Source organism: Anoplophora glabripennis, unplaced genomic scaffold (assembly GCF_000390285.2).
Source record: "Anoplophora glabripennis isolate ALB-LARVAE unplaced genomic scaffold, Agla_2.0 scaffold6, whole genome shotgun sequence".
NCBI lineage: Eukaryota > Metazoa > Arthropoda > Insecta > Coleoptera > Cerambycidae > Anoplophora > Anoplophora glabripennis.
In genome coordinates, this window is record NW_019416749.1 from 914,372 (window position 1) to 940,681 (window position 26,310).

The 26,310-nt window shown below is 31.6% G+C and overlaps 1 protein-coding gene across 1 annotated transcript in view; it reads right to left on the reverse strand.

Annotated features, from left to right (window-relative positions):
- Positions 1-26,310, reverse strand: part of LOC108911956 (ammonium transporter Rh type B-B) — an 84,690-nt gene that overhangs the window by 43,819 nt on the left and 14,561 nt on the right. The window contains exons 3-4 of the mRNA XM_023455396.1: positions 13,376-13,596; positions 8,777-9,026 (exon numbers count right to left, since the gene is read on the reverse strand). Coding sequence (XP_023311164.1) covers positions 8,777-9,026; positions 13,376-13,596 — 471 coding nt within the window. The remainder of the gene's footprint in view (positions 1-8,776; positions 9,027-13,375; positions 13,597-26,310) is intronic.

Genomic DNA, 26,310 nt, shown 5'->3' on the forward strand with positions numbered 1-26,310 from the left:
GTTCGAAGATTGTGTTCTTATAATTGGAAGAGCAACTAGACATACAAATAAAAAATAAAATTATATGAACATGCTTGATAAAATGCGTCCTATGCATACTACAACCATTTCAGGGGTATAAAAAACACCTTGGAGAACAATATTTAAATAACTGTATAACCTTTTTCTAAACTATGTTCATATAAACTCCTTTGAATATAGAAACGAAATCCTCGAACACCCTGTATTCTCAGCACATTAAATTTCGAAGGTATGTCTGTTGTATTCGAAATCCACAGTAGTATCAAAATTTTACAAGGGACAAAAAATGTTTAAAAATCAATTTTATTTTACTAAATCTAAATTTTCTACAATATATTAATGTGTCCAATTATGTCGGCACCATAAGGGATACTTTTTTATTATTAGTTTTATGAGAAAAAGTTATTCTTGTTAAGTTAAAAAGTTCCGCATCTCCTAAAACCCAAATTGATAAAATCAGATTTCAATTTTTTGCAGTCGTATATGAGGTTTGTCGAAAAATGTAAATTTTGCTCAAGAGTAAAGTACCTTTATCTTTTACAATATCGACAACCGTTATTAACAAATGTTGATCTTAATAGAAAACCACGGTCAGGTATTCATTATGATCCGTCTACTATTAAAAAACAGATTTTGTTATTTTTAAAACTCTTTGCAGTAGCGTACATCGTATGTAACCGCTCTTTTCTGAAAATGTTTGGATATTCAGGGGTTTATTTATTGAACTATTGAATTGCTCATTCAATTTCATATGTCTCAAGTTTCCTCAAAGTTGCCATATTTTGAGTAAAATGGGAAAGTCATTGTCATAGAACTTAAAAAACTAAATTTGGCAAAACAAAATATTTTGGAACGTATATTTCTATGAACTTCTTTATTCCTTGAAGCAGTAAAATTAATTGTGAAAGTTTAGGATCAGTAAACATTATGCTTCATTAAGAATCATCTTGCATTTTTTCTTATAAGTAGGTATAAATGTTATTATTATTACAGTCTACCTCCCTTAACAAAAAATTGAATTATTTTCAACACATAAGTTATATTGAAACAGCTTAATATCACAATATAGAGAATTTTTGTCAGAGTTATGGAAATTTTAATAATAATAATTAGTGCATTTTCTGTCAATTCACAGGATAATTTTAACGTGCCTAACAAACGATATTTTAATTAATTCAAAAATAATAAAGCAAATGGCCTTTGAAATGTTAAAATGTAACTGGCAGTGAAGTATACATATATTTTAGTAATTACATGTGATATTTATATTTATTTTGATGCTGTTTTTTGTCAATACTGCTTAAAATAATATAATAAGTATAAAAGCTCACATGTTTCATTTTGCAGAACATATTTTATTACTCAGTAATCTAGGTACTTTGTAATTAACATAATTAATCTAGGCAACTCATAACTCTTCAATATAGTGCACTATATAATCAGTACTAGCAATGGGGTTGTTTGTGATTTTATCTTTACTGACTCTCTGCCCAAGATTAAATTTGATATGGCAATTTTGTTTTAAATTGGTTCTTTTTCGTACTTAAATAAAAGATATTAGCTTTTTGTGTCAACCTAATATTAAAGTACAGTTCTTCGGGTACCAAGAAAACCGAATTAAAACTTTAATTGTTTGCAACAAAATAGGTATTCGTTTCATTTATTGTCGAGAATGGACCATTATGTGTGTTTCTGATGGTTATAGTGAGGCTTTTCAAGTTCATGTAAGTTTATAACACTGAAGATGTATACTATATAGATTGTAATCTCTTCAATTTGTTTACAAGATATTGTATCAAAGTCGATCTTTATTTTTTTAATGAAGATGTAGCATTAAAATAGCAAAGAAAAAATTTGCCTCACTGTGCGTATCCTATATTGTGTATTACCATTTCATTATTACACGAGAAGAAGGTTTGTGTTTTTTCTTATAAAACCGAACGTAGCAATGCAGTATACACTTTCGTATCATAACAGTTCGATCAAGTGAATTTACTTGGAGAAGTTCTCACCAATATAGAAGTGTTTTTGAGAATTATCTGCCAGCAAATTGAAATAATATGGAGTAAATGCCATAGGCATCGTGGTTGGTTTGTAAAGAGTGGTACAGGATGGTTACACCAATAAGTTAACTTTCGATCTTCCAATTCTTTATTAATCAGGTAAAGGTACAGCCCGAGAAGAAAGTCAGGATTACTCAAGACGTGATTTTGTTGCTGTAAAAATCATTCACAGATTTAGAAGCACCTGATGAAGATTCAGAAGAATCTGATGGCGACTCTGAAGGATCTAATGACGATTTCTTGAATCTAGTGAAGAATTAAAATAATTTAAGATATTTACTTTTATAACTGTCAAACGTTTCAATTTCCAATATTTAATGTTATTATCTTCTATATTATGTTTTCCAGTTGTTTTATATCTCCTGTCTATTGTTTCCTTATTTCTTTGTACGTTTAATGTTCCATTTAACCATCTACAATCGTCATTAGGTGAATGGTGTTTGTTGATTGCTTTTGTATTCTATATATAAATGGTTCAATGCTACTACTGATTTATATGAGTTATTATGGTTTGAAATGATTTTATCTTATGGATAACTGAGCGAAACTAGAAATACTTGACCAGACCTGCCCATCTTGTTAATATGAAGGGCGGGAATCTCTCCTGCAGTATTTGGTGATGTGAGGGGTTACATAATTACATAAAGTGAATTAATTGAAACAAATTAAATACGAGGAGACAGCCGGTGGTCAGGACGACGTAATTATCACGCGACGGAGGCAAATATTGATTTAGATTGGAATAATTTAAAGCCTCGATATTTGAAATTCATTCACAAAAATGGTGAAGTATGTTTATTTAATCTGTCCGATATTCGTTCTTAAAGTTCACTGAGTGAATAACTTTCCGTCAATGCTATTTTATACGATTGTTAGAAATGTTCAGCAAACATAAACATCACTAGGAAGGTACATATTTATGAATGACTGAAGTTATTATCACAAATTAAGCGATTTTTGTGTTGATGGAATATACTTTCTGTTATAATTAATTTCAAGCATCTGATGATTAATTGAAACCGTTCGTTCCACTCATTTTTTTTCTGAGAATTATATATTTAATCCAAAATGGCTGCTCTTCTGGTTATAAAAGTAAAAGATTTGGAACGTATAACATGTATTAACTAGATTTCGGGCCTGGTTATTAGACTCTATGGAACTTGGGTCGACGCCCGAACGCACTTCAGGCTGGCTTCGCTAGGGTTCTGCAGTGGTGTCTGCGTGGAGATTGGGAAGTTCTAATCCTTGAAAAAAAAAACGCCCATCTCGTGGCGGTAGCCATCTCCGATGGGTTATGGAGCTGAAATCTATTTTGGCTAAAGTCGTCCCTAAAATCTTGTTGCAGTTCGATTTTCATAAAATTCGCTGTTGTTTTCTGAAAATCCGAAAATTTTCGCACCTTCCTACGCTAATGGTGGCATTGCTTAATGTTTTTTGGAGTAAATAATGATGCAGGGACGACTACCAATATCGAAATTTATAAAAATCAAATAAAAATGTTTCCCATGATGTGTACTTTTGACTGTCTTGTAACTTGTTTCTTGCTTATTTAAATTTTCAATTAATTACCTCAATTATTTACAATAAATTTAATAAATAAAATCATTGCAAATAAATCTTCTTGCAGATTAGGATCTGGGGAACTACTGAAATTTAAATCTAATTTGTTTTTAACTTGAAAAGAATCTAGCAAATGTACTGGAACTGCCAATTTGCTCCTGTAAATAATTCACCAAGTTTAAGGGGATCTCAGAAAGTTGTCGCGATTAATTTAATTTATTTAGCTTTGCTAGAGGAAAGAGGAAAAAGATTCTGTAGCCGGGTTTAGTTCATTATTCTTAGGATAATCAGATAATTGCAAAAGGATGAATAAGTTTTTGACGTTTCGTAGAACTCTTGTTATTTACTATAACAGTGGGGTGCCTTGGGGTTTACAGGTAATTTTATCACAAAATCAGTTTGTCTCAAACTATATGTACATACGTAATATAGAGATTAAAATAAATAAAAAATATTGGTTTTAAAATAAATGTATAAGACATTTGAAAGCGTTCATACTTAAAAAATGGAATAGGTATAGAATATTTTTTTAACTTATTTTATACATACATATAATAAAAGAATAAATAAATAGCTCTTTGCGTCAAACGAATCAGTCAATAAAATATGACAAGTCTTGACAAGTCGTAAATTTTTCGAATTCCAATCGAAATGACTGAAATTTATATGTTTTTGTTATGTCATAATCAGCTAGATTACGACTCAACTTATGCTTCCGTGAAGGGAACAAAAACTTAAAAAAAATTATATTATCTCTATAACTAAAAGGTTTTTGAAAAAATATAGACAAAAGTTATAGCAGTTTCTGATGGCTAATTGCGTGAAAATTATGGCACTTATTTCTAGGACTGCCTGTATGTAAATGCAAAAATTGAGTTATTTATTGGATTGTTATATATTTTTTTGCCATTATCACTTTGATTACAATAACAAACTGACGCTCATAAATTATTCATTATGAATTTTTAAATCTGATATTTCTATATTTATTTCTCATGTATGCAAAGTTTTATTCATACAAGCAATAACTTTACGGCACTTTGGAGTGAAAATATTTAAGTTAAAGAACATATGTCGCTGAACCGTCTGTATAAAAATTTTATTCGCTAGGTTACATTTTGTTTTCAACCTCAATAAATTGGGCATGCAAGTGAGTGGGTAACAACACAGTTGTTGAAATACACGATTGTATTTGAGTAATATGAAGCTATCAATACAGGGTCGTTTGATTTTTACTGTTTAAACTGTAGAGCTGTCAAATAACAGTTATAGTTTCTTTTATCCACTATATTCGAAAAATGTTTACTTCTTTTTGGTACGGAGTGTTGAGGTTTCCTTAAGAAAATATTTTGTCCTGAATATTTTCCAAACGTTTCGTCGCAGAAATTTTACATAATGTTTTTGAAGTCAAATAAACGTTTTTTAAATGCAGCTTCATTTAAATTTTATCAATGTTGCAGGAAAGTCGTAAATGAGACACTTAAAATTTCAGTTAAATGCTGTTAGGTGTTAGCAAATGTTAGATGATAAGAATAAATAAGCTTTGTACATATAAAAAAATTAAATTAAATTGACTGTCAGTCAAAAATATTCGGGAAGATGCGTGATGTTTTGATGTGTATTTTATAATTTGACTGTTTCTTCAATGCGAATTATTTTCTTAGGCAAATCTAGTTTTATAAAAGTAACTGTTGACTCATGATTTTCTAGATTTTCTTTCTTCGTCTTTGTTATTTACTAAAGCTGCCTCTTATTTCATATTTTTGCTTTATTAAACCGATATTTTATAAAAAAATTATACATTCTTTGAAAATTTACAGCTATTTTGACACTTAACTACCTTTGACAGAAAAAAAAAGCAACGCATATTTTAAAACGTTCTTAAATTAATTGACATATATCCTATTTCTCTTTCAATCTTTTTATGAACAAATATTTTTATTTTAATAGTTTTCTGTATTATTTGTAATTTTGTTTGCTCTGAAAATAGAAAATTAGATGGTCACTTTTTTGATCATTTCGTCAAACTACAAAACTTTGTGGTCTTATCTGCTAGAAATTAATTTGAAATATGCACGTTACTTTTGCTGTTCTTTGTGTTCTTTGTTGTCGATAAAAATATGAAACGGTATAATTTATAACATTATCCCTGTAGTTTCTAAACTATTATAAAGACTAGACACTCATTTATAAGAAATATTATTATGTGGGTATACCAGATAATAGATGGGAATTATATAACTTGGAACTTGAAACGAATACCAAATTAATGTCGATACTACCAATTCTCAATAAATCATGATAACCAGAATTGAATCGGGAAATATTCTAATAGGTATATCTGTTTCTAAGCGGTGGGTTTATAAATCATAGCGGGCCAATGAATAGGTGAGGTTAATAGGTTACAGTTTTCCTATAAACATATGACCCAATTTCTCATGTTTCCGTAACTTTATACTTAAAACTGTTGTTTTAAAGTTTAAACTTTAAAACTGGAGTATATGATTTAAAATTTAATTACTCACGGTTGAAATCTACCATAGTAGTAATTTTCTAAAACTAGCGGAAACCAAGAGTATAGTTCTGATTAGTCAAATATTTCGCTTTCGTAAAGTTTTGAAGAAATGAAGAAGATGCAGCTGCAGTCATAGACAATGCAAGTTTCCACAGTCGACAATTAAATAAACATCCCCGTTGAAAGGATGCGAATACGGTCATACAGGCCATGCTGGATTATATTTATGTATCAGAATGATAAAGGATCAGGCAGAATTTGAATTATGCGCCACTTTCGTTCCCAAGAGTTGGCAGCATTGTGCACGGTACTATGCTCGTTTCGATCAGAGAAAATGGCGCGTTATACTAGGCATGAACGAGTGAAGATTGTGTTAATTAATTACAAGTACGGAGAGTGTGTAGTTGAGACTGTGCGCAAATTACGTGGGAACAACTGTGAATGGATTAGTCTCCAAATTTGAACAAATAGGTTCGGTTACGGACAATATTGCTACGGTGAGACATAGTGTGGAGGAAATCCCCGTAACTTCAATGCACCGTCGCGTCGGTCCTCTGTAATTAAACATTTCAAAAAGCATAATGCAGAGGATTTTCACAAAAATTCTGGAAAGCAATTTTCTGCTAACGTTTATGGAATCCTTTAGTCTGACGTCATAAGCAAAGGAGGATAAATCTACGCGAGTATTTGCATATTTGAAGAGGTGTGCGATTTTTAATTCAATATTTGAAAGATTCTGCACCCAATTATTAATATGGGTCCAAGCCTCACGCGAAATTATTCATGCGGCGCTTCGACCTCGATGTCCCTATTATATCGACGCCTATGACGTATTCAGCAGCGCCAGCGAGTATCTGCTGCAATCGGCGCCAGTCCTCTATTCCAGTTTAACAAGGTCTCGGGGATGCCTATTCTGGTACGAGGCTATAATGGAATATTTATTGGTAGCGGCACTAGTGACAGGAAAGATGATTGAAGAGTGATAATAAATTTAATAACCGGAGACGCTTTCCGGACGATAATAAGTTTTTACTAAACTAGTTTCCTAATTCTAATCTTTCGGATACAGTATAATTTTGTTCCAGTTAATGAATCCATTTGAAGGTTTTCACTGACTGAACTTATTTTTAATACAAAAAATCAAGTATGGAGGAGAAAACAGTTGGTAATTCTCATAGTGTCCATAATTTTTCAGTAAACGGGATAATTTCCTTCTGTTTTAGTTATGACAATACATATACGTATATAACTAAATTTTAATGATGTAATAGATTGCTACTATGTAGTATATGTATATCCATTACTTTAATTGCACATTATTGAAGTAACAAATAGTGCACATCTCTGTAAAAGGTATGCACTAAGTGATTGATGACTTGATGCTTAATTAATTTTTGGCTATGTTATGACAGCCGAAATAAAACTTGCGGCATTATTTCCTACTAAAATTATCTCCCTAGTATCTTTTTACTTGTATTGGATAACAGTTGTATGGTATTTGAAAATTTTTAGAAAAAACAGGGTTGTTCATATAAAATACTACACCCTTACTTTACCCTAAGACCGTCACTACCTTCATTAGCAAATATGTGTTATCGGGTGCCTGAACGAGAAAATCGTTGACTTGTTCTCTTGTAAAAACGTTTGACTTTTTAGGTGTATAGCCGTCATTCTTACGTTTTAAAAATGCTCTCAGCATAGTGTATTTTGATATATCCACGTTCTCCTTTAGTTGACTTAACCATTGAGTGTTCACTCCAGAAACGCCGGTGACTTTAATGTTCTTGACTTCTCCATGAAATATGCTAGCAGTGATGTTTCAGAAACACCAGTATTTTTATTCTAGCACCATTTTTTGAAATGAAAACGAAATCTCCTAGTTCAAAAATGAATTCATTTTTTTTATTGTCTGCAACCGAATTTATTCGAATTTGACAACTAATCTTTTCATAATTGTTTAGTTCGGGGCGTTACTTCTACAGAAAATTCCACGGAATTTGCACACAGTCTCAGCTACACACTCTCCGTACTTGAAATGAATTTTCACAATATTCACTAGTTCATCCGTCGTATAGCGTTCCGTTTTGTCTAACGCTTCGGAATGAAAGTGGGGCACAATTCAAATCTTACGTTACTTTTGGGATAGCCTTTATATGTTTTAAGAATATCGATAAAAGGCGTTAATAAAATAATTGTTTTTTACTTGAAAACGAAGGGTCCTACGACAAAAATTAAAAAGTAATAAAAACTGTGCAATGCCACGAAAATCTATAATGATCACAGTATCACTGTATAAGAAACGGTTCTTAGTTTTAACTCTCACATAACAAAGCTGCGTGTGCTTACGCTTACGATTTGATATATTGATCGAAGTATGTGTGATTAAGAAGTAAATATATACTATTCCAGTTAGTATTTGCAAAGCCCATACCTAAATAGCTTTAAATATTTCATATAATTGGTTCTTTAAAAAGGATTAGGTCGACGGATTGTAAGGGCATCTCTATAAAAGAAAACCAACCGACCGACCTTTTACTGTTATTTAATCAGAAAATAAGACATCGTTCATGGATTATTACGCGCCCTTAATTCAACCACATTCGATTTCACTTTTTACCTTTCGATCCCCAATTCTATTTTGTAGTCGTCGTTGAGCTCGTAGAATCCCAGACATAAAACTGACCATTGGACGGTAAAAGATCCTAATAAAAATGTAAATCCCACGGAGCTATATCCATAGCGCTTTAGGAATGCCATTAGGAAACCAATGCCCATAAATATCATGACGTGGACATCTTGGAACACTGAAAAAATAGAAGGGTTTTCAGTCACTTGCTGGCACGAATGTTGGTTGCGCTTTAATGTGCCTACCAAGAAAATAATTTCTCTACACACATTTCTAAAGTAATCAAGGTAATAATAACATACATTCGGCTCTTCAACGGATAAAGTTTTCGAAAATATAGGACATGCGCAGTAAGAGTTCTTTGTTGCACCTGTTTATTATATTAGATGACAGACATGTAAAGTGTCGTTGCTGGTATTCATTCTGGTTGTGAATAATTATACAAAACAAATTACAATAAATCGATTTACTTCAAAAAATGGAAGATATCAATACCGTGTTAAAATTTTTTATTTATTACCACTTCATCCGAAAATATTAGATATGTAAAGACATAAAAAGTTTTTTACATTATAGGCAATTTGAAAACTAAATATAGCATGTAAGTCTAAATCTGAGCTGACAAAAATTGAATTTAATATAAAAAGTCTATTGGATATTATTTGTACATAATTTTGGTTTGTTTGCAAGCACTAGACTGTCTACGATACCAAACTGAAAGCTAAGATTCGTATAACGCGTACTTGCAATCCCTTGGTTCTGGTTAATGACCTGTGGATGACCAAAGTTGACGTTCAGTCACACGTGATAGTTCCGTCAGATTTTCATTGTAGATTTTGAATTTGGGTTGTCTTTACTGAGGCAATCTTAGTTTGTCATTAGAGGTAGTTCGCCTTTTGGTTTTAAGGGGTTCAACCGTTGGATCCTTACATCAGCATACATCAGTATAAAAGACAAACGTTCAGTCTTGGTCATTGAAATACACCCGCAATATCTAATAAACACATCATTTGGTGATTATTCATTATATCATTTACGTCAAATTTTTATTTCTTAAGGGATACCTAATTGCAATATTAGTAACAAACTTAGTTATTGAACAAACGAATCTTTTTCCTATAACTTAACGGTTTACGGTTGCTTAAAAGCACAGATCCTCATTTTTATGCAAACAAAGTTTGAAATCCATAAAATTAGTCTAACCGTCTTGATAATGAAGCGCGATTCGTGAAAAAGTTGAAGGGAATCCTTAATATACTCTGATTTGTTCAAATCTTGTCTCGCAAACTTTCAAATTTCACCAACTCCATCAGATTGGGCGCAGTACGAGCGACAAATGTATAAGGACTTCTCAACATTTTACTAGGAGAACTTCCTGAATTGCTACATAGTTTTCTAAACTCCAATTTCCGTGTATGTCTTCCGTTATTATGATCGACGTATTTGTGTACCTCTGAGAGATATTTCTTACTTCCTCGTGCCCCAGCTTCAAAGTCAAATTTTATAACTAGGTAGCAAGGGTTTGCCGCCTTTAAAGGTGAAAGTAAAGGATATTTATTGTGGCCTTTGAATATGATTTATTATCATTTCCAGACTGCTTTTGTCAAATTAGAATGCGGGTCCCTTGTTTATTTTATCTGGTATATGTATATGAACGATATATGGCTGTTATACGTATATTTGTAAATTTTGGAATTTAATCCATGAAAGTAGATCGAAAGTAATCAAAATTCATTGGTGGCAAGCAAAAAAACGTACCGTCATACAGGGCCGAACTCTGGCAAACTTTAATTGTAGAATTTATGTTACAAAACAACATAATAATTCCTATAAATATTTGTTCAGAAACGAATCATTTTCGAGATAGACCAAGCAAGTTATTAGCTAACATTTCTATTTAAACAAATAAGTGAGGAAAACAGTTTTTTCAATTTGCAGGGAAACCCATCAATTTTAGCGAAAAGTGATTCGCAGACAGCTTATAGGGAGTAAAATTATCTACAAAATGAGACTTGTTAAATTAAAATCGGTTAATAAACAAAAAAGTTATTTTTTAATTTGTTTATAACTATCGCATTTATTGATAAAATTTTATAAAACCTATGACAAGCTGAGGGTATTGTCATACTCCAAAAGTGTGCCAAAAGTGGGTGCTGTAGGTGCAATAGTTTTCGCACAATTCAATTTGTTTATAACGGAGGCTCCAAAAGTTATGAACTTTATGCCTCTGTACAGGCGTTAATTTTCAACCAAACATGATTCTGAAAGCGTCAATGTAATCTTAAAGACGTAATTAAGCGACCTATAAAAAATATCACCGCTTTTTTAACATTCTCAAATTGTGCATTAAAAAACCGTGCGTTTTTCGCTTATAAACAATTTGAATAACATTGTTGCTGTTTACGCTATCTCACCGAAAATAGATGCAATGGATAGCTGGCAAAAAATACAGTTTTAAAATAAAAAAAGTACCCTCTACGACCAACAGGAGCCAAGATAAGATTTTTTTTTAATCATAGCGCAATTGTTTATAAAATTAATACTTGAATTTTTCACAAAATACAGTTTACGACGTAAACTACGATTTCCCGTGAATTGCATTGAAAAATGTGGAAAATTAACGACTCACGAGCCCTTTAAAGAGAAGGTACTCGCTAAGAAAACTGTCCGGCGGCCGGCGGCGTGGTGGTGGGGGAAGCTCGTCCAAGCGGTAGCGCGCGCGAGAAAAGTTCAAATTGATGCGCGCTGTAAATTTTGCAATATCTCGGCTTTTATTCATCGTCGAAACTTATTTTTTTTATAAAGTGGGGTAGCTCGTCGAAAAAATAATAATGGGCATATTTACGAATTCGTAAAATAGCCCTGAACCCCAGAAAAAATGCATCTTTTATAATAATTTTTTTTTAATTTACAAAAAAGTCACAAAAATTATTGTTTAACGAAATATTAATTAAAATTTCAATTTCGGAATTATTTTACTATTATTAAATAAATATATGAAGCTATCGTTCATTTAAAAAGTTATTTTTTTTACATATTAAGGCAAAGTAAACTTGTTTTTTCAATATTTTGTTAGCTATTTAATTACGATTTAATTGTAAAATTAAAGTGAAAATTCATAAATTATTTTCAAAGAAATGTTGCTATATCTTAAAATTTAACAACTTTAGGTGGAACTTGAAGTGGATTGATATGTGAATAAAATAGAACAATAAAATACAGGGTGTTCCATTTGAAAAATTTTAGAAAATCAAGTTTGAATTTTCTAAAGATGATCGAATTATAAGAAATGCCCTGTATACAATATATTAGCTAAGGAGTCTATTAGGAGTCTTTACCTAACATTTGTCTACAACTATGTCAAATATTTTTGTTCCAAGTGTTGGTAGTTGAAAGTTAATACAACTTCTTCCAGGTCATGTTTTTTCCAAAATTCGAAGAATATTCTACTTGGCAGCCCCGCACTAAAATGCTAAACTGTTTATCTTGCCATATATAGAATTTTCTCAGAAATCCATATGATTAAAAATATACAGGGTGTTCCAAAAAATGTAATATTTGGCGTGTCCCGTTTTTACTAATCGCCCTGTATGTTTAATTTTTTTTTCTTTAGGTTTTTTGATTCTGTACAACTTTTATATAAACTTTTTTTCTGTATTATGAATATCAAGGGAGTTATTCTCGGTCGTGCGCGAGGTTTTTGATCAGAATTTGAAACGTTCAAGTTAATTTTTTTTAGTCTGTTTGAATTAGCTTGATACCTTTTATACATTGAGTAAAATATCTGTTGAAACAATGTTGAATGTATTACAAATCTTCAAAATTTCTAGATACAAATATCAGTATCACCTCAATTTTAAGAATATACTTGTGATATTCATTTTTAATAGCTCTATAATTGACTTGACGCAATTATAGAACCACATATTTTTGTTCGATTTAATCGGTTTTGACCCTTTTCAAAAAATCGCAATTTTCTCAAAAAACGGAAGGTTTCTCGAAAAAATGACAAGAATAAAAAAAAGTGTAAATTTGAATTTGATATTAAACTTATTAGACCTTAATTAATACAATTTTAAGGGTGACCTACCCTTAAATCACCCCTTCTTAAGATGCCGGTCACTTCAAGTTTGTACCAGCTAAAGACGTCAATAAAATAAATATATTTACAAAATTTGGTTGTTCTGTATTAAGGCATTGATGTAATACCGAGTCTTTCGATTTTTTTAACATATCTTTTGAGGCCAATATCTCCGCAACTGTATGTGAAAAAAAATTCATATGAGAAATCAACTTGTTTTGGTGACCTCTACACGCACCTGTGCTATGTCCATTGAGTTGTGAATCACCCTGTATAATAAGTTCTAAAAAAGTTATATTTAAAATGTATATTTTTGTGAACTTATTGCTTCATTGATTGAAAAATTCCTTTGAACCGCAGCGTTACATACAAATGCAAATATAATGCAGTTATTGAATGATTATACCTAATAATGCAGAGCATTATTAGTGGTATTCAAAGGAACATTGTAATTTTCTACTTCTACATGGACTAGAAAATTATTAGTGAATTACGGAAAAATACCATACGTGTGTAATAATCCTTAATCACGTTCTTATCCTGGTTGAATCCGCCGAAAACCGGGTCGATGGAATTCCAGGCATACGAGGCGTTCGCCTGCGGTGCATATTCCACAAAAGCCGCATAAAAAATGCACAGGACCCACTGGAGACACAACAATAGCAAACTAGTTTTTAATCGTTCGGTAGCAAGCGCGCTTTTCGATGTAGCGTAATTACCCGGAACGAAACTGAAACAAGACATTTTTTTGTACAGCGACATGAGAGCTAATTTCCAGTTTGACAAAGGCTCCTGTTTACTATCGCCACTTATTTACAACAAAATGGACGGTGACATATTTGTTGTTTAACTTTTGTCGTTTGAACTGCAGGTCACAGAATATGCATAGCTTTTTGTGAAACCAGAGTTTTAGTATAAAGCGATGCAAATATACCCGTGGGATCGTATGAATATTTTAACCTTACAGCTTCTTTTTTTATTTTGTTTTGAAATAATTTGGTGTTACAAATTAGTTGAAACTTTTATATTAGCTTTTAGAAGAACAAAAGAAAGAAAAAATATTATCATTAAGTGAACTTATTTGACTATATAAAGAAACGTGGAGGAATGATTATTAAGTACATTATTTAATACGTCTTTGAAAATCTGATTAGTGAATATTTTATACGATTACAAATATTATTCGTATTCTCGAATACAGTATATACAACACACTTTTTTCCGATTTGCACGCATACGACACGGAAGGAAACGGCTAAGTTGGAAACTGACAAATCGATTAAAGTTAAATTATGCGCAGGTTGGATATACAGTGTGTATCAGCCAAATAGAATAAATTTAATAATAAATAAACGGGGGCGTGTTCGAAAAACGCTCGGACACGTCGATTGGTATTTTTGGATGCGCATTTTTTTTCAGCAAAAGCTTTTCTTACAGGGTGTGTCATGTACCAGGGGTCAATACCAAGTTTCTTTTTTTAAATACAACACTCTGTATATTATTAAATTTTTGGATTCTTCAGAAAATTTTAGACATATTTCATGTACAGGCTGGTCCATTTTCGATGGGAATTCAGGGTATTTCAGCAACTACTAAAGATATGATAAATCTGACACGACGTTCTCGAGCTCGATTTTCATGGCAAACTCGACTGTCAACTAACTTCTGAGTTACAGGGCGTTTCTCGTTATTGTGACACTTTTGAACATATCTGTACCTCAGCTGTTAAATAAGTTAGAGTTAAAGTGAAAACTGCCAAAGACTAATTCTTCAGCGTAGAATTGAATGTCGGTATTAGATTTTTAGTAGAGCTTAAGATTTCGGATTTATGATCCAGATATATTTTTTTAAATGGAAATCGTAGGTGACCACCTCCTAAAACAATAAATTTTTTTTCGCTTTTTAGCAGTATATCACATGCTATAGTTATTTTTACAAACACGGGAGATACGGGGTGTTTTATATACAGGGTGTTTCATAATATATGCGCAGGACTTCAGGATGTGATAGCTCGTCCAAAAATTTGAAAAAAAATTGTATTAACTTACCCTCTAAAATGCGCAATTTTCGAGATACAGGGTGTTGAAATTGTAAAAAAAATTCGTTTATCGTACAGAAAACAGCTTTTGTAAGCATTTACTACTCATAATAAGCTATGTTATGTGCGAAAAAAAATATTTTTTTCAGTCATAATTTGTGAAGATTTTGAAGGGGAAGTGGGTGTTTTTCTCCCCAACTTCTACGCCACTAGAAAAAGTACGGTTTTGAGACGCCCATTTGAACCGCCAATGTTTTCTACACAAAAAAAGTACTCTTGGTCATAAGCTCTAAAGTTGACCGTTTTCGAGAAAAATCTACTTTTATGTTGAAAAACATGGTCAATTTTTTGAAATAAAATTTTTTTACTAATTAAACAAAATTTATTTAATCGTTAGAACAAGTAACAAAACCAAACGTTAACTTCATAGTTGCAAAATTTAAAAAAAAAAAAATCGTACACAGTTAAATTAAATGTTGGAAATGTCCTCCGTTAGCTTCAATGCACGCAGCAATTCTTCGACGCATTGACTGTCTAACACGCAAGAAAATTTCCGGAGTGTTCCGAATTATGTCGCAAGATGCAACAATGCGTTCTCTTAATTGATCAACATTTTCAACTGGAGTAGCGTAGACTAGGGTTTTGAGATGGCCCCAAAAGAAAAAATCTAAACAATTAAGTTCGGGAGATCGCGGGGGCCAAGGGTGGGGACCTCCTCGACCGATCCAACGGTCTTGGTATTCGTCGTCCAAGTATTGGCGAGCAACCAAACTAAAGTGGGCCGGAGCTCCATCATGCATAAAGTACATGTTTTCTCTTACTTGAAGCGGTACATCTTCCAGCAGTTCCGGCAGTACTTCTTCTAGAAATTGTCGATAATCTGCACCGTTTAATCTGTTCGGTAAAAAATGTGGGCCTATCAAATGATCACCGACGATGCCAGCCCAAACATTCACGGAAAATTGTTGCTGATGATTGCCTTCTGCAATTTCATGTGGATTTTCTTCAGCCCATATGTGGTTATTGTGAAAATTGAAAATACCATCTCTCGAGAAAGATGCTTCATCGGTAAACATAACTTCGGCTCCAAACTGAGACATGACATTTTCCCATAGTCGTTGGTGAATGAGTTGAAACAAGTTATGATGTGGTACTTGGCGATCACGATGTCTTTCTTGATACAACCGCCTTGCTTCTGCCGAATTACCGTTCGCCATTCCGTAAAGGTAATGCATTTCGCACATTTCAGCGTTTGTGTAATTCATTTTTACTTTTGTAATACAAATTGACTTTTCGCAGGTACAAACTAATTGTTATTTTGACAGGAGGTAGCTTTTGTTTTAAAATTTAAAGCCTACTTGATAAAAAAAATTATAATACATTTAGTAAAATAAAAATTTTATTTAAAAAAATTGACCATGTTTTTCAACATAAAAGTAGATTTTTCTCGAAAACGGTCAACTTAAGAGCTTATGACCAAGAGTACAGTTTTTGTGTAGAAAACATTGGCGGTTCAAATGGGCGTCTCAAAACCGTACTTTTTCCAGTGGCGTAGAAGTTGGGGAGAAAAACACCCACTTCCCCTTCAAAATCTTCACCAATTATGACTTTGAAAAAAATTTTTTCTCGCACAGAACATAGCTTATTATGAGTAGCAAATGCTTACAAAAGCTATTTTCTGTACGATAAACGGTTCCGGAGATATTCGCAAAAAACGAAATTTTTTTTACAATTTCAACACCCAGTATTTCGAAAATTGTGCATTTTAGAGGGTATGTTAATACAAACTTTTTTTCAAATTTTTGGACGAGCTATCACATCCTGAAGTCCTGCGCATATATTATGAAACACCCTGTATAACACGTTGCTAAGGCCAGGCGTTTTAAATAAAAGTTTTTTTTATTTCATATCAGTAAAAAGGAACGCTGAAATGGTTTTTGCTTATTTTCTCATTATCAACAGCTAAATGGGAAATAAGCATTGAGTGTGTTGTAGCGAATTTCTATAATCAAATAATTTTCTTTTTTTAATGTTAATTTTTGCAAGAAATCTGAAAACACTTAATATTGCCGAAACAGTTGAAGATAGGTACAGGACGTTGTACATGAAATATGTCTAGAATTTCCTGAAAATCCAAAAATTGAATAATATACAGGGTGTTGCATTTAAAATAAGAAAATTAGTATTGACCACTGTTACATGACACGCCCTGTATAAAAAGTTTTTGTCGAAAAAAATGCGCAACTAAAAATACCAATCGACGTGTCCGAGCGTTTTTCGAACAGATTTATTTATTATTGAATTTACTCCATTTGGCGGATACACACTGGAGAGTATGGAGATATTGCCTTTGTATATAGGTATTCCAATGGGGACGCCAGACAAGCAGCCCGAAAATACCGATGAAGGTACATCAACCTGCCTATATAGTTTTTAGTGCATCACTTTGTAGACCTCGAGAAGAAGGTAACTCCACTAGAAAATGAAGGAGATCTAATAGATGCTATCATTGACAACTCTTCAATTAGTGTTTGGCGTATATCAAGTAATCTTCATTTATTGCCGAATTTTGTATGGCGTGTATTGAACCGAGAAATGTACAAGCGTGGCATGCTAGATATGCTCCTTAGCGATTAGATTTTGTCGCTGGTTACTTCAACAACATATACAAAATTAATTCGCTTGTCATGTGGTTTGATGAAACGTGTTTTACTGGGGACGCCATAAATAATAATCATAATGAACATATCTGGGCGTTACAAAATCCGAATGCAGTTAGATCAAGACGATTTCCGCACCATTTCAATGTCAATGTTTGGGATAACATTTTCAACAATAATTTACTACTGCAGACCTGTATTTTTCCGGTTACATTTCGTCAATCTGAAACCGTGAAAATATTTTAATGCAATTTCAATGTGCGTAATTGTACCTAAATTATTTGCGTTTCCGTTATTTAATATAGTTAATTAATATCGAGTGAATATATTTGTAGAGGTATTTTACAAATATGTTATTAAATAATTTGTTTAGAATTTCAATTTAGGTAGGTAATAAATATTAATTTAAAGGTAATGCATTGGCATTCATTCATTCATTCATTCATTGGAACAGCCATTTTGCGAATCTAAATTTTTGCATTATAAGCTCACTCATAAGCTCATAGTTAGCTGTTATTACTGCAACATCAAATATAAATTATTATTAAAACGTAAATGAACCCCATGTTATGAGTGAACTATCCGAAAATTCAGTCCTATCCTACCCACATATACAGGGTCGGAAAGTCCCCATGGTTCATCGGCCGTTACGTGAGAGCGATAAAGAAAGTCATAGAAATCCCTGCGATAGAGAAAGATCCACTTCTTATTTGTGGAAGGGCGAAATGGGCGGTGACTATTAGACGCCTTCATTATAGCCATCTTTCTCTATCGCACGGATTTCTATGACTTACTTTATCGCTCTCACGTAACGGCTGATGTCTTTCTATGTCTTTCTTTCTATGTCTCACAAATTTGATATTACTTCGAAAAGTGTTTAACTTAGTTTTCATCCGGTAAAAAAGCGCAGATGAAGGCGCCGTCTATGAGTGGCCACACCGATAGGAACAACAAACCAATTTTTATAAAATTATTTTCTTATAAAGTCATTTATTTTTAAATGCTGTTGTTTAAAAAATTCGGGTTAATGCTTTGTCCTATGCATATTTAACATTCTGAGGTCTGACAACAGTGAAAGAAAGCAAATGAACATTATCACTTTGAGGAAACTTTAATAAGTCCTTCAAAATACAATAAAATATTAAGCCTAATCGCTTTCACGAGAGCCGAAACGTTGTCATTTGTAAATATGGGTCAAAGTAAACATTAAACAAGTCCTACATAAATCACGCTCACTTTGGGACAGTATGGCAATTAAAGCAGAACGACGGAAACATATTACAAAAGTTGCTGGACAAAGCAAAGAGAAATATGTTAAAGGATAATGTCGATATGTGCCCGTCATACCGATATGTTAAATTGCCTGACAGTAGTGCGTGCTTATAAATCTAGGCTGGAATGTCAGAACGGGCCGTTATTTCCGAAATGAGTTTGGACCATTTGAGCGTAATGTAGAACGCTTAAAACGAAGTGATTTAGTTAAAATCATCCTTCCTGGATGTAATAAAAGGTTACGTGAAATCTTTGATCACATTTTCGATTTGTTGTGGACTGTAGGAGAGAGAGAGGTATGACTTTCAAGTTGTGTTCAGAAATTCCGTGCCATAAAACAAGGAGATAGTTATGACTAGAGTTTGACATGTACGAGTGGCGTCACTATAAATTAAAAAGTTATTTCAATTTAATTCAATATTCATAAAAAAAGTATCTCTTAAAATTGGCAAGTAATTAATTAACATTTAACAAATAATTTACAATTTTATTATATTCAGCATAGACCTTTGTAACAAGTGACTTTTTTCCATTTAGCTAACTCAGAGCTCAGAGCCAATTTAAATTAGCTAGACGTATAAGTAAAGACTCCTGATGAAATTTATAAGAAATTACTTAAGATTAGTGTAATTTTTGTTACAATCGTCTACGATTTCTTCTAGTTGACTTTTTTTTAAATATGTTTTACCTGGCTAAAAGATTATATTTAAACATTTTTAATTTAATCTCACAGAGAAAATATTAGCAATGATCAGAATAAATGTAACAGCTAGACTGTGATATCTGAATGGAGTTCATTTTCATGTATTATACAAAGAGTCCCGTGGTTTTTATTTTTAATTAACTATCTTTGATGTATCTATCCCATCGATAATGGCACCGCCATTACGGTAATGATACTTCCGATTTTGCTTTTAATTGCACATATTTTATAGAGGCGTATTCGATTTCTTTATGATTAAAACAGAAAATTTTTTCGTTCAGATGAGTCATTTATGCCATCATTTGAAGTTATTCCCTGGATAATTTTAGAATACTAAGTCTAATGAAGCAAGGATCTAAATCCACAAGTTTTATAGATACAGGATGTTTCAAAACAATATATATATTTATTTATCTAAATATCTTGATTATTTTAAAGAATATCTAAATATATTTTCTTCATCAGAAAATAGCATTTTAAGTTCCTTGACCTCTGCCGTTGACAGGAAAAGTTATAATGGACTGTCAAAATTTCGTTTAGCCCTGATTTTTTAATTATAAGAGTTTTTTTCTTTTCACATTTCAATGGGTAAAAAAATAAACTATAACTATTATGTATTTATTAAAATTAACTGAATTAAAAAATCTGCAAGTCGACCAAATAAATATCGAATCTACGTCCTGCTAGGTATTACGGCTTAACGATAACGTATTTGAATTCTATGCAAAATTAAACAATATCAAAATTAACTGAACAAGGATTTTTCTTATTGGACGTCTAGAGAATATTTTTAGAGTATGCTGTTGCAAATAATTTGTTTCTCACTACAGGGATCTCGGAAACGGTAAGAGATACGAAGTAGCTCAATTGGGGTAAAGTTGCATAATCAGGAGACCAACATAATGCCTCTAAAAAATCAAGACTAACATGATTAGTTTTCGAAATATTAAAAAAAAGGAAATTTTGAAAATCCGTATTTGTTTCATTTCAGCCATATTTGAGGTGATATTGAAAAAAGAAGAACACTTTCTCATGGCCACTTTTTGCCCTCTATCGAATGGCATAATTTTTATATGTAATGTTTCGTTTCTCCAGGACCATCATCAACTTAATTTTTTTAAATACGACCCTGGAAATTTTATTACATTTTTTGCAAGCCTTCATGACCCCCAATACTGTACTGGCTCAGCCCGCACCAGATTCAGACGTTTTGTCTCGAAAAATTCATCTTCCGTGTATTCGTTCCAAATTTATTTAAATTTTTTATTTAAATATTTCTTTGTTTATTGAATTATCGTACACTGTAAGTGTCATTAGACTCTGTAAAATCCACCTAGTTATATAAACTATTACCTTTAAAATTCAAATGTCTAAGCTAATGTGTTCGAGACAGTGTTTAAGTGAAAAAAATTAAGTTTATTCAAATCTCTTTGAATACGTATAACATAGATTAAAATTAAAACGTATATAAGACTCCAGATTTTTTGTATCTTAACTATATTTCTGTCTGATATGTATTTCTATGTCATTTTCACTTTATTATTGGCAGTATTGATCCTAATTGAATAAATCTTTAACAAGTGCAAATAGACATATTTATTATTACTATTTATATATATTGTTACTATGATTTTCAATTGTAAACTGATATAATAAAAGATTCAGTATGGTTTACTTCACTGGTGAATTGTTTTGTACAGGCTTAATAATAATAAGCTTGGTAGGAAATTTTAATGTTGAATTTTTTATTAGAAACATCCGAAAACCCTCTAAAATATAAACATTTTTAGGTTTAGTTATATAAAATAATTGTACATAATATTTCAATTATGTATACGAGCATATATAAGTGTAATTTTGAACCAAGTAAAATTTTTTCATTTAACTATGTTCCTGTTCCATACACAGGATACTTCTAAATTACCTATAAATAATGTAATTTTTATAAAAATTTTTTCGCGAAAAAAGTCTAGAATTTTTTTTTTTTTCATATTTAAAGCATAGCGTTAGCAGAGTATTAATTTACCCAGTATCCTTCAGTGTTAGATGTTGCATTGAGGGTAGTTTTAGGAGGTGACTATCCGTATTTCATGATCAACTTTCTATTTTTGTTATTTAAAAACATTTTTGAAAAATACTGTTAAGGAAGAAAAGTTTAGTTTACTTCGAAAAATTCAAATGACACGAGAGTGAGTGAATATGTAAAATTTCATAACATCGTTCGTATATGCCTTGAAATGCAAGCGACGTATGTACTTAAATTAATTATTATGTGGTGGCAGTACACTTACTTGGATATTTCCCCATATCATATTTCCTGCTGTAGGCCGTAAAACAGCAAAATAATATAAACAAAATGATTTGTGCCGCGCAAATCACTAAAACATGATGTTTGACAAACATTTTCGTCGCGTTTGAAACTCGGAATATAGAATCTGTTTGTAGGTACCTAGTTTATCCTTTAAGTTATTGAACGAATTTACTATTCCAAATCGTACGACAACAAAGTGATTTGCAATGATATGTTGTGTTTGTCATACTTCCGATAATAGATTTATAGAGGGAGCCAGAGAAAATAAAATTTTGTTGTATGTGACTTTAGCGCATTTGTCATTTTATATACATTTTTTTCGACTCCTTCATACTTATCTATACATATAGTATATAGATAACTATAAGATTTTCTATAATTCTAGTCATAGGACTCATAAGTGATGTACAATTTGGTAATAATTTTTAATGAGCGGAAAAAATCGTTTGAATGTTTATTACAAATGTATCCAAACATTTTTGAAAAAGGTAGGTTGAAAAACGAACTTAATATTTTGTACAGAGACGAACGATTTCGTAATTTAGAAGTTCAAAAACCGATAGAAATATTATACAAGGAATTTAAAATAGTATTTTCGGAAACATACAAGTTGTTTTGCCCAGTTTTAACAATTCCTGCAACAAGTGTCTCGGTAGAAAGAAACTTTTTATGTCTTAAGCGCATTAAACTTAGAAATACGATGACATAAGAGCGCTTAAACAACTTATCAGTGAAGACAATAGAAAATGAACTATTGCAAAGTCTTGGTACCGATCCTCAATATTCTGAAGACATTCGGTGACCGAACGCCGGCGACACGATGGGAAATCTGTCATATACATGGAGTATTCATGTATATTTTTATTACGAGACCCAAGATTGAAAAAGGCGCTTGATAGTATCGGTTTAAAAATGGCTCTTTGTATATTGATTTTTATTAACGAATTGGAATTTAAACATCCTTGTCCACATCTAAAATTTAGTACCAATGTCTATATTTGTAATGTCTAAGATCCGTGATTCAACCGGAAGTTTCAGGTGTGAACTTTGCATAAAACTCTTAAAAAACATTTGCACTATGTAATTAATGTTCCAAACAAAATTACTGGTCACGTGTAACGATTTATTAAAGCTCTGTAATTTTGGAATAACAGATAGTACTTACCTCTATATTTTCTTTTTCATAAGACGGAAAATGTGAAATATACAGCTTTCCCAACAAGCAGCTATACCACTCCTTATAGGCTGCTCTCAACCACAAAGATACAAGGTCCTAGAAACTATTCACACATCTTATGTGACACTATATTTAGACAATAAATCTAAGTCCAACGGACAAGGAGATTCAGCCACTTCAGTCTTGGTCAATATGCACCCCATCAGCAGCGTCAGCAAAAGCAAGAAATTTCTGATTGTCTAGTAAGTTTTATGTATTTTAGAGAGAGGAAGGGTCAACATTTAGACAATCACCTGGTATTTTGGTAAACAACTTAAATAAAAAAGTGAAATACTTTCTTAATAGATCTTTACAAAAAAATACCTTTAGTATAAAAAATATGAAATTAATTTGATGGAACGAAATTTATTCTGTCCTATTCGAAAATCACTTACGTGTAAGTGTTACACAAGCGATTTAAAAACAAATAAAATGTCCATTTGCAAATTGTATAAATGAAACTAATATGAGATATCAAGATCATGTGGTTACAGAGGAGGGGTTATGTGGAACGCAATGCTGCCAACCGCACGTCACTAAATAGACTTTAAAAATATTTCACTCAAAGTTCACTCAATTTTACTCAATAATGTATCAATTGCTGTCCACACGATTTAGTGAAATTTTCACTCTATTAGTACAACTGAGTGAAACTATTGCATCAGAAATGAATGAGTTACTCAAATCCGAGTTACTACTAACCATCAATTGAGCTACTTTTAACTCTATTCTGAGTACATAAAACCAATTTATATACTTTTTACGGACTTTACCAATTTATGGACTTTTTCTCTAATATGATTTACATTTAACTATTATTGAGTAATTTTTTACTCAGACTTAGTTTTTAATTAAGTAAATATTGAGTGCAAACATAAATAACTCGAAATTGATTAATTAGAATATACAGTGTCGAAATTAATTTAGTCCCGTCAGCAGAGACCCCTTTCCTGGCGATCACGTTTTTCTGGAGGGCCCCAATCAACTGTGATCGAGATTACAGAAGCAATATGTAAGTTATGCCATCTTCACGGCGCCAATCAAATTACTCGAAATTAATATAAATTTAAACTCACTCGGTAATGAGGACATTTACTCTGATTTGGGTACAAGTGCACCAAATTCGAGTTTACGTGAAGAATTTATTTACGGAGTACCTTATATTTGAATGAAAGTACTCTTTTAGTTTAAATATAACTACAAATGAGAAAAATGACCAAAATGCCCTATATTCAGTAAAAATGTCCTCAATAATTTCACTCAATAGATTCACTCCGAACCTTTATTGCTTTCACTCACACCGATTTTTTACAGTGTATATCCGTTAGCGCGTAATTCAAAAAGGTCGGTTATTTTCTGAACAGACCTGGTATATCCATCTTCCTTACTATCAAATCATTTTGTCAAGTGTATTTAAACCCTTGAAATTGGGTTACCCAGTTCATGGCTAACTATTCAGCCCTCTACCGCAGGAACAACGTCTCTTGTGTGAGTATGAATGTTGTATATTTTATTTAATAAATCTTAGAATTAATCGAATGCCTGTCTATTTTTACCCTCGTACCAGCTAAGCGAGTAGACCCAAGTGTACAATATTTTTTTATCACTAATTGTTTCTAATATTTTAAAAGTAAACGTGATAACATCTTTACTTAGTACTTCTAGTAATGGTGAAAGGCAATAATATCATTATTACAACCATTGTGTTCTTTGGCCCATTTCCGTGAACTTTTTCGGATATCGTGAACAATATTGACAGTTATATTAATGTGGTGGTTATTATAGTGTACAGACATGGCATATTTACTTTTATTATTATGGTAGTTTTACTAATTTTTTACTAGGAGGAAAATAAATAAATTTCAACGTATTTATTTATTTATTCGATTAGTACATTCTATGACTAATGAAAATATCACACAAAAATGGATACATTCATTATTACATAAGGACTGGACAATGTTTCTTCTTGTTGTGTATCATAAAGGTACAAGTGGTAGTTAAACGAAACACTTATTTCTTAGTTGCCTTAACTATGTACAGTACATTTGTTAACATATATCGAACAACTAGGTGCATCCTAATGTCAAAACCAATCGATGTTTTCTACTATAATACATAAAACAGACAGGTTTTGTCCACGAGTTTCCTTAAGTACACATTTTGTTCGATTTATGTGGACACAGTTAAAAATTAAGTTGTTACTAAACTTTTATACAAAAATATTACAATTATGTGACATAATATCTTATATATAATCTAAAGTACAGATAAGTGCTCGAAACTGAAAACATTATGTACTAATCTTAATATCATCTTCATATTAATAGAATTATTTTAGATGTAAGTAGTGTGGTTTTCATGATTTATGTCTTTTTAAAATCGGTTGACATTAATATTAACATCTACTTATTTCATAAACGAGTATAAATTACAGCACTGTCAATCTAATGCTTCACTTAAAATGAAATTAGACTTAAAAAATGTTAACTATAACCGCTTATTGCTTAATTATTTATATCTCCAATGAAAGCAGTTAATGTTAAGATATCACCATTTGCATTATTTCCGTGAAAATAATGGGATATAATATGAGCTTAAATATACACAGATTTTAAATGACGAGTATGAAATTTTAGTAGGTACTTTCCATGACATATTTTCAATATTTAATTTGTATTTTAACACATTTTTGTATTTTTAGAATATCCAGTGGCCCAAGCATGTAACAATTATTGCAATTTTATCCTTATACCAGTCTCTAACATCCCAGGAATAATTCATTGATAATACCATTTACCTTTAATTTTTTATTGAGAAATTAATATGTCATTCCTGCTGTTTATTTTAAAATTAATAGAATTTCGTACTGAAAAAACACCAAAAAGTAAACAGTAAATATTTTCTTTCCATCACAATTTTTTTGAAAATAATACGTAAATACTGATTATGCAGGATAAAATTATTTTCTGTTTGCCTGGGACATTAGATTTTTTTCTAAAATGGGTTAATGTATATATTTTACTGAAAGATGTTATCTCTTAATACTTTGCGTTATAAATATGTCAATTTTTAAAATAAATATCTTCTATAAGAGTACGTTTATATTTTTGAAAATTTCTATAAATGTATATTTTCATTCATTGTTAAATGAATGCAAAATTGAAATAAATTATAAATATAATTAAGTTAAGACGAAATATACAGATTCTTAATGAAATCCCCTGTATGACAGAGAATTTTT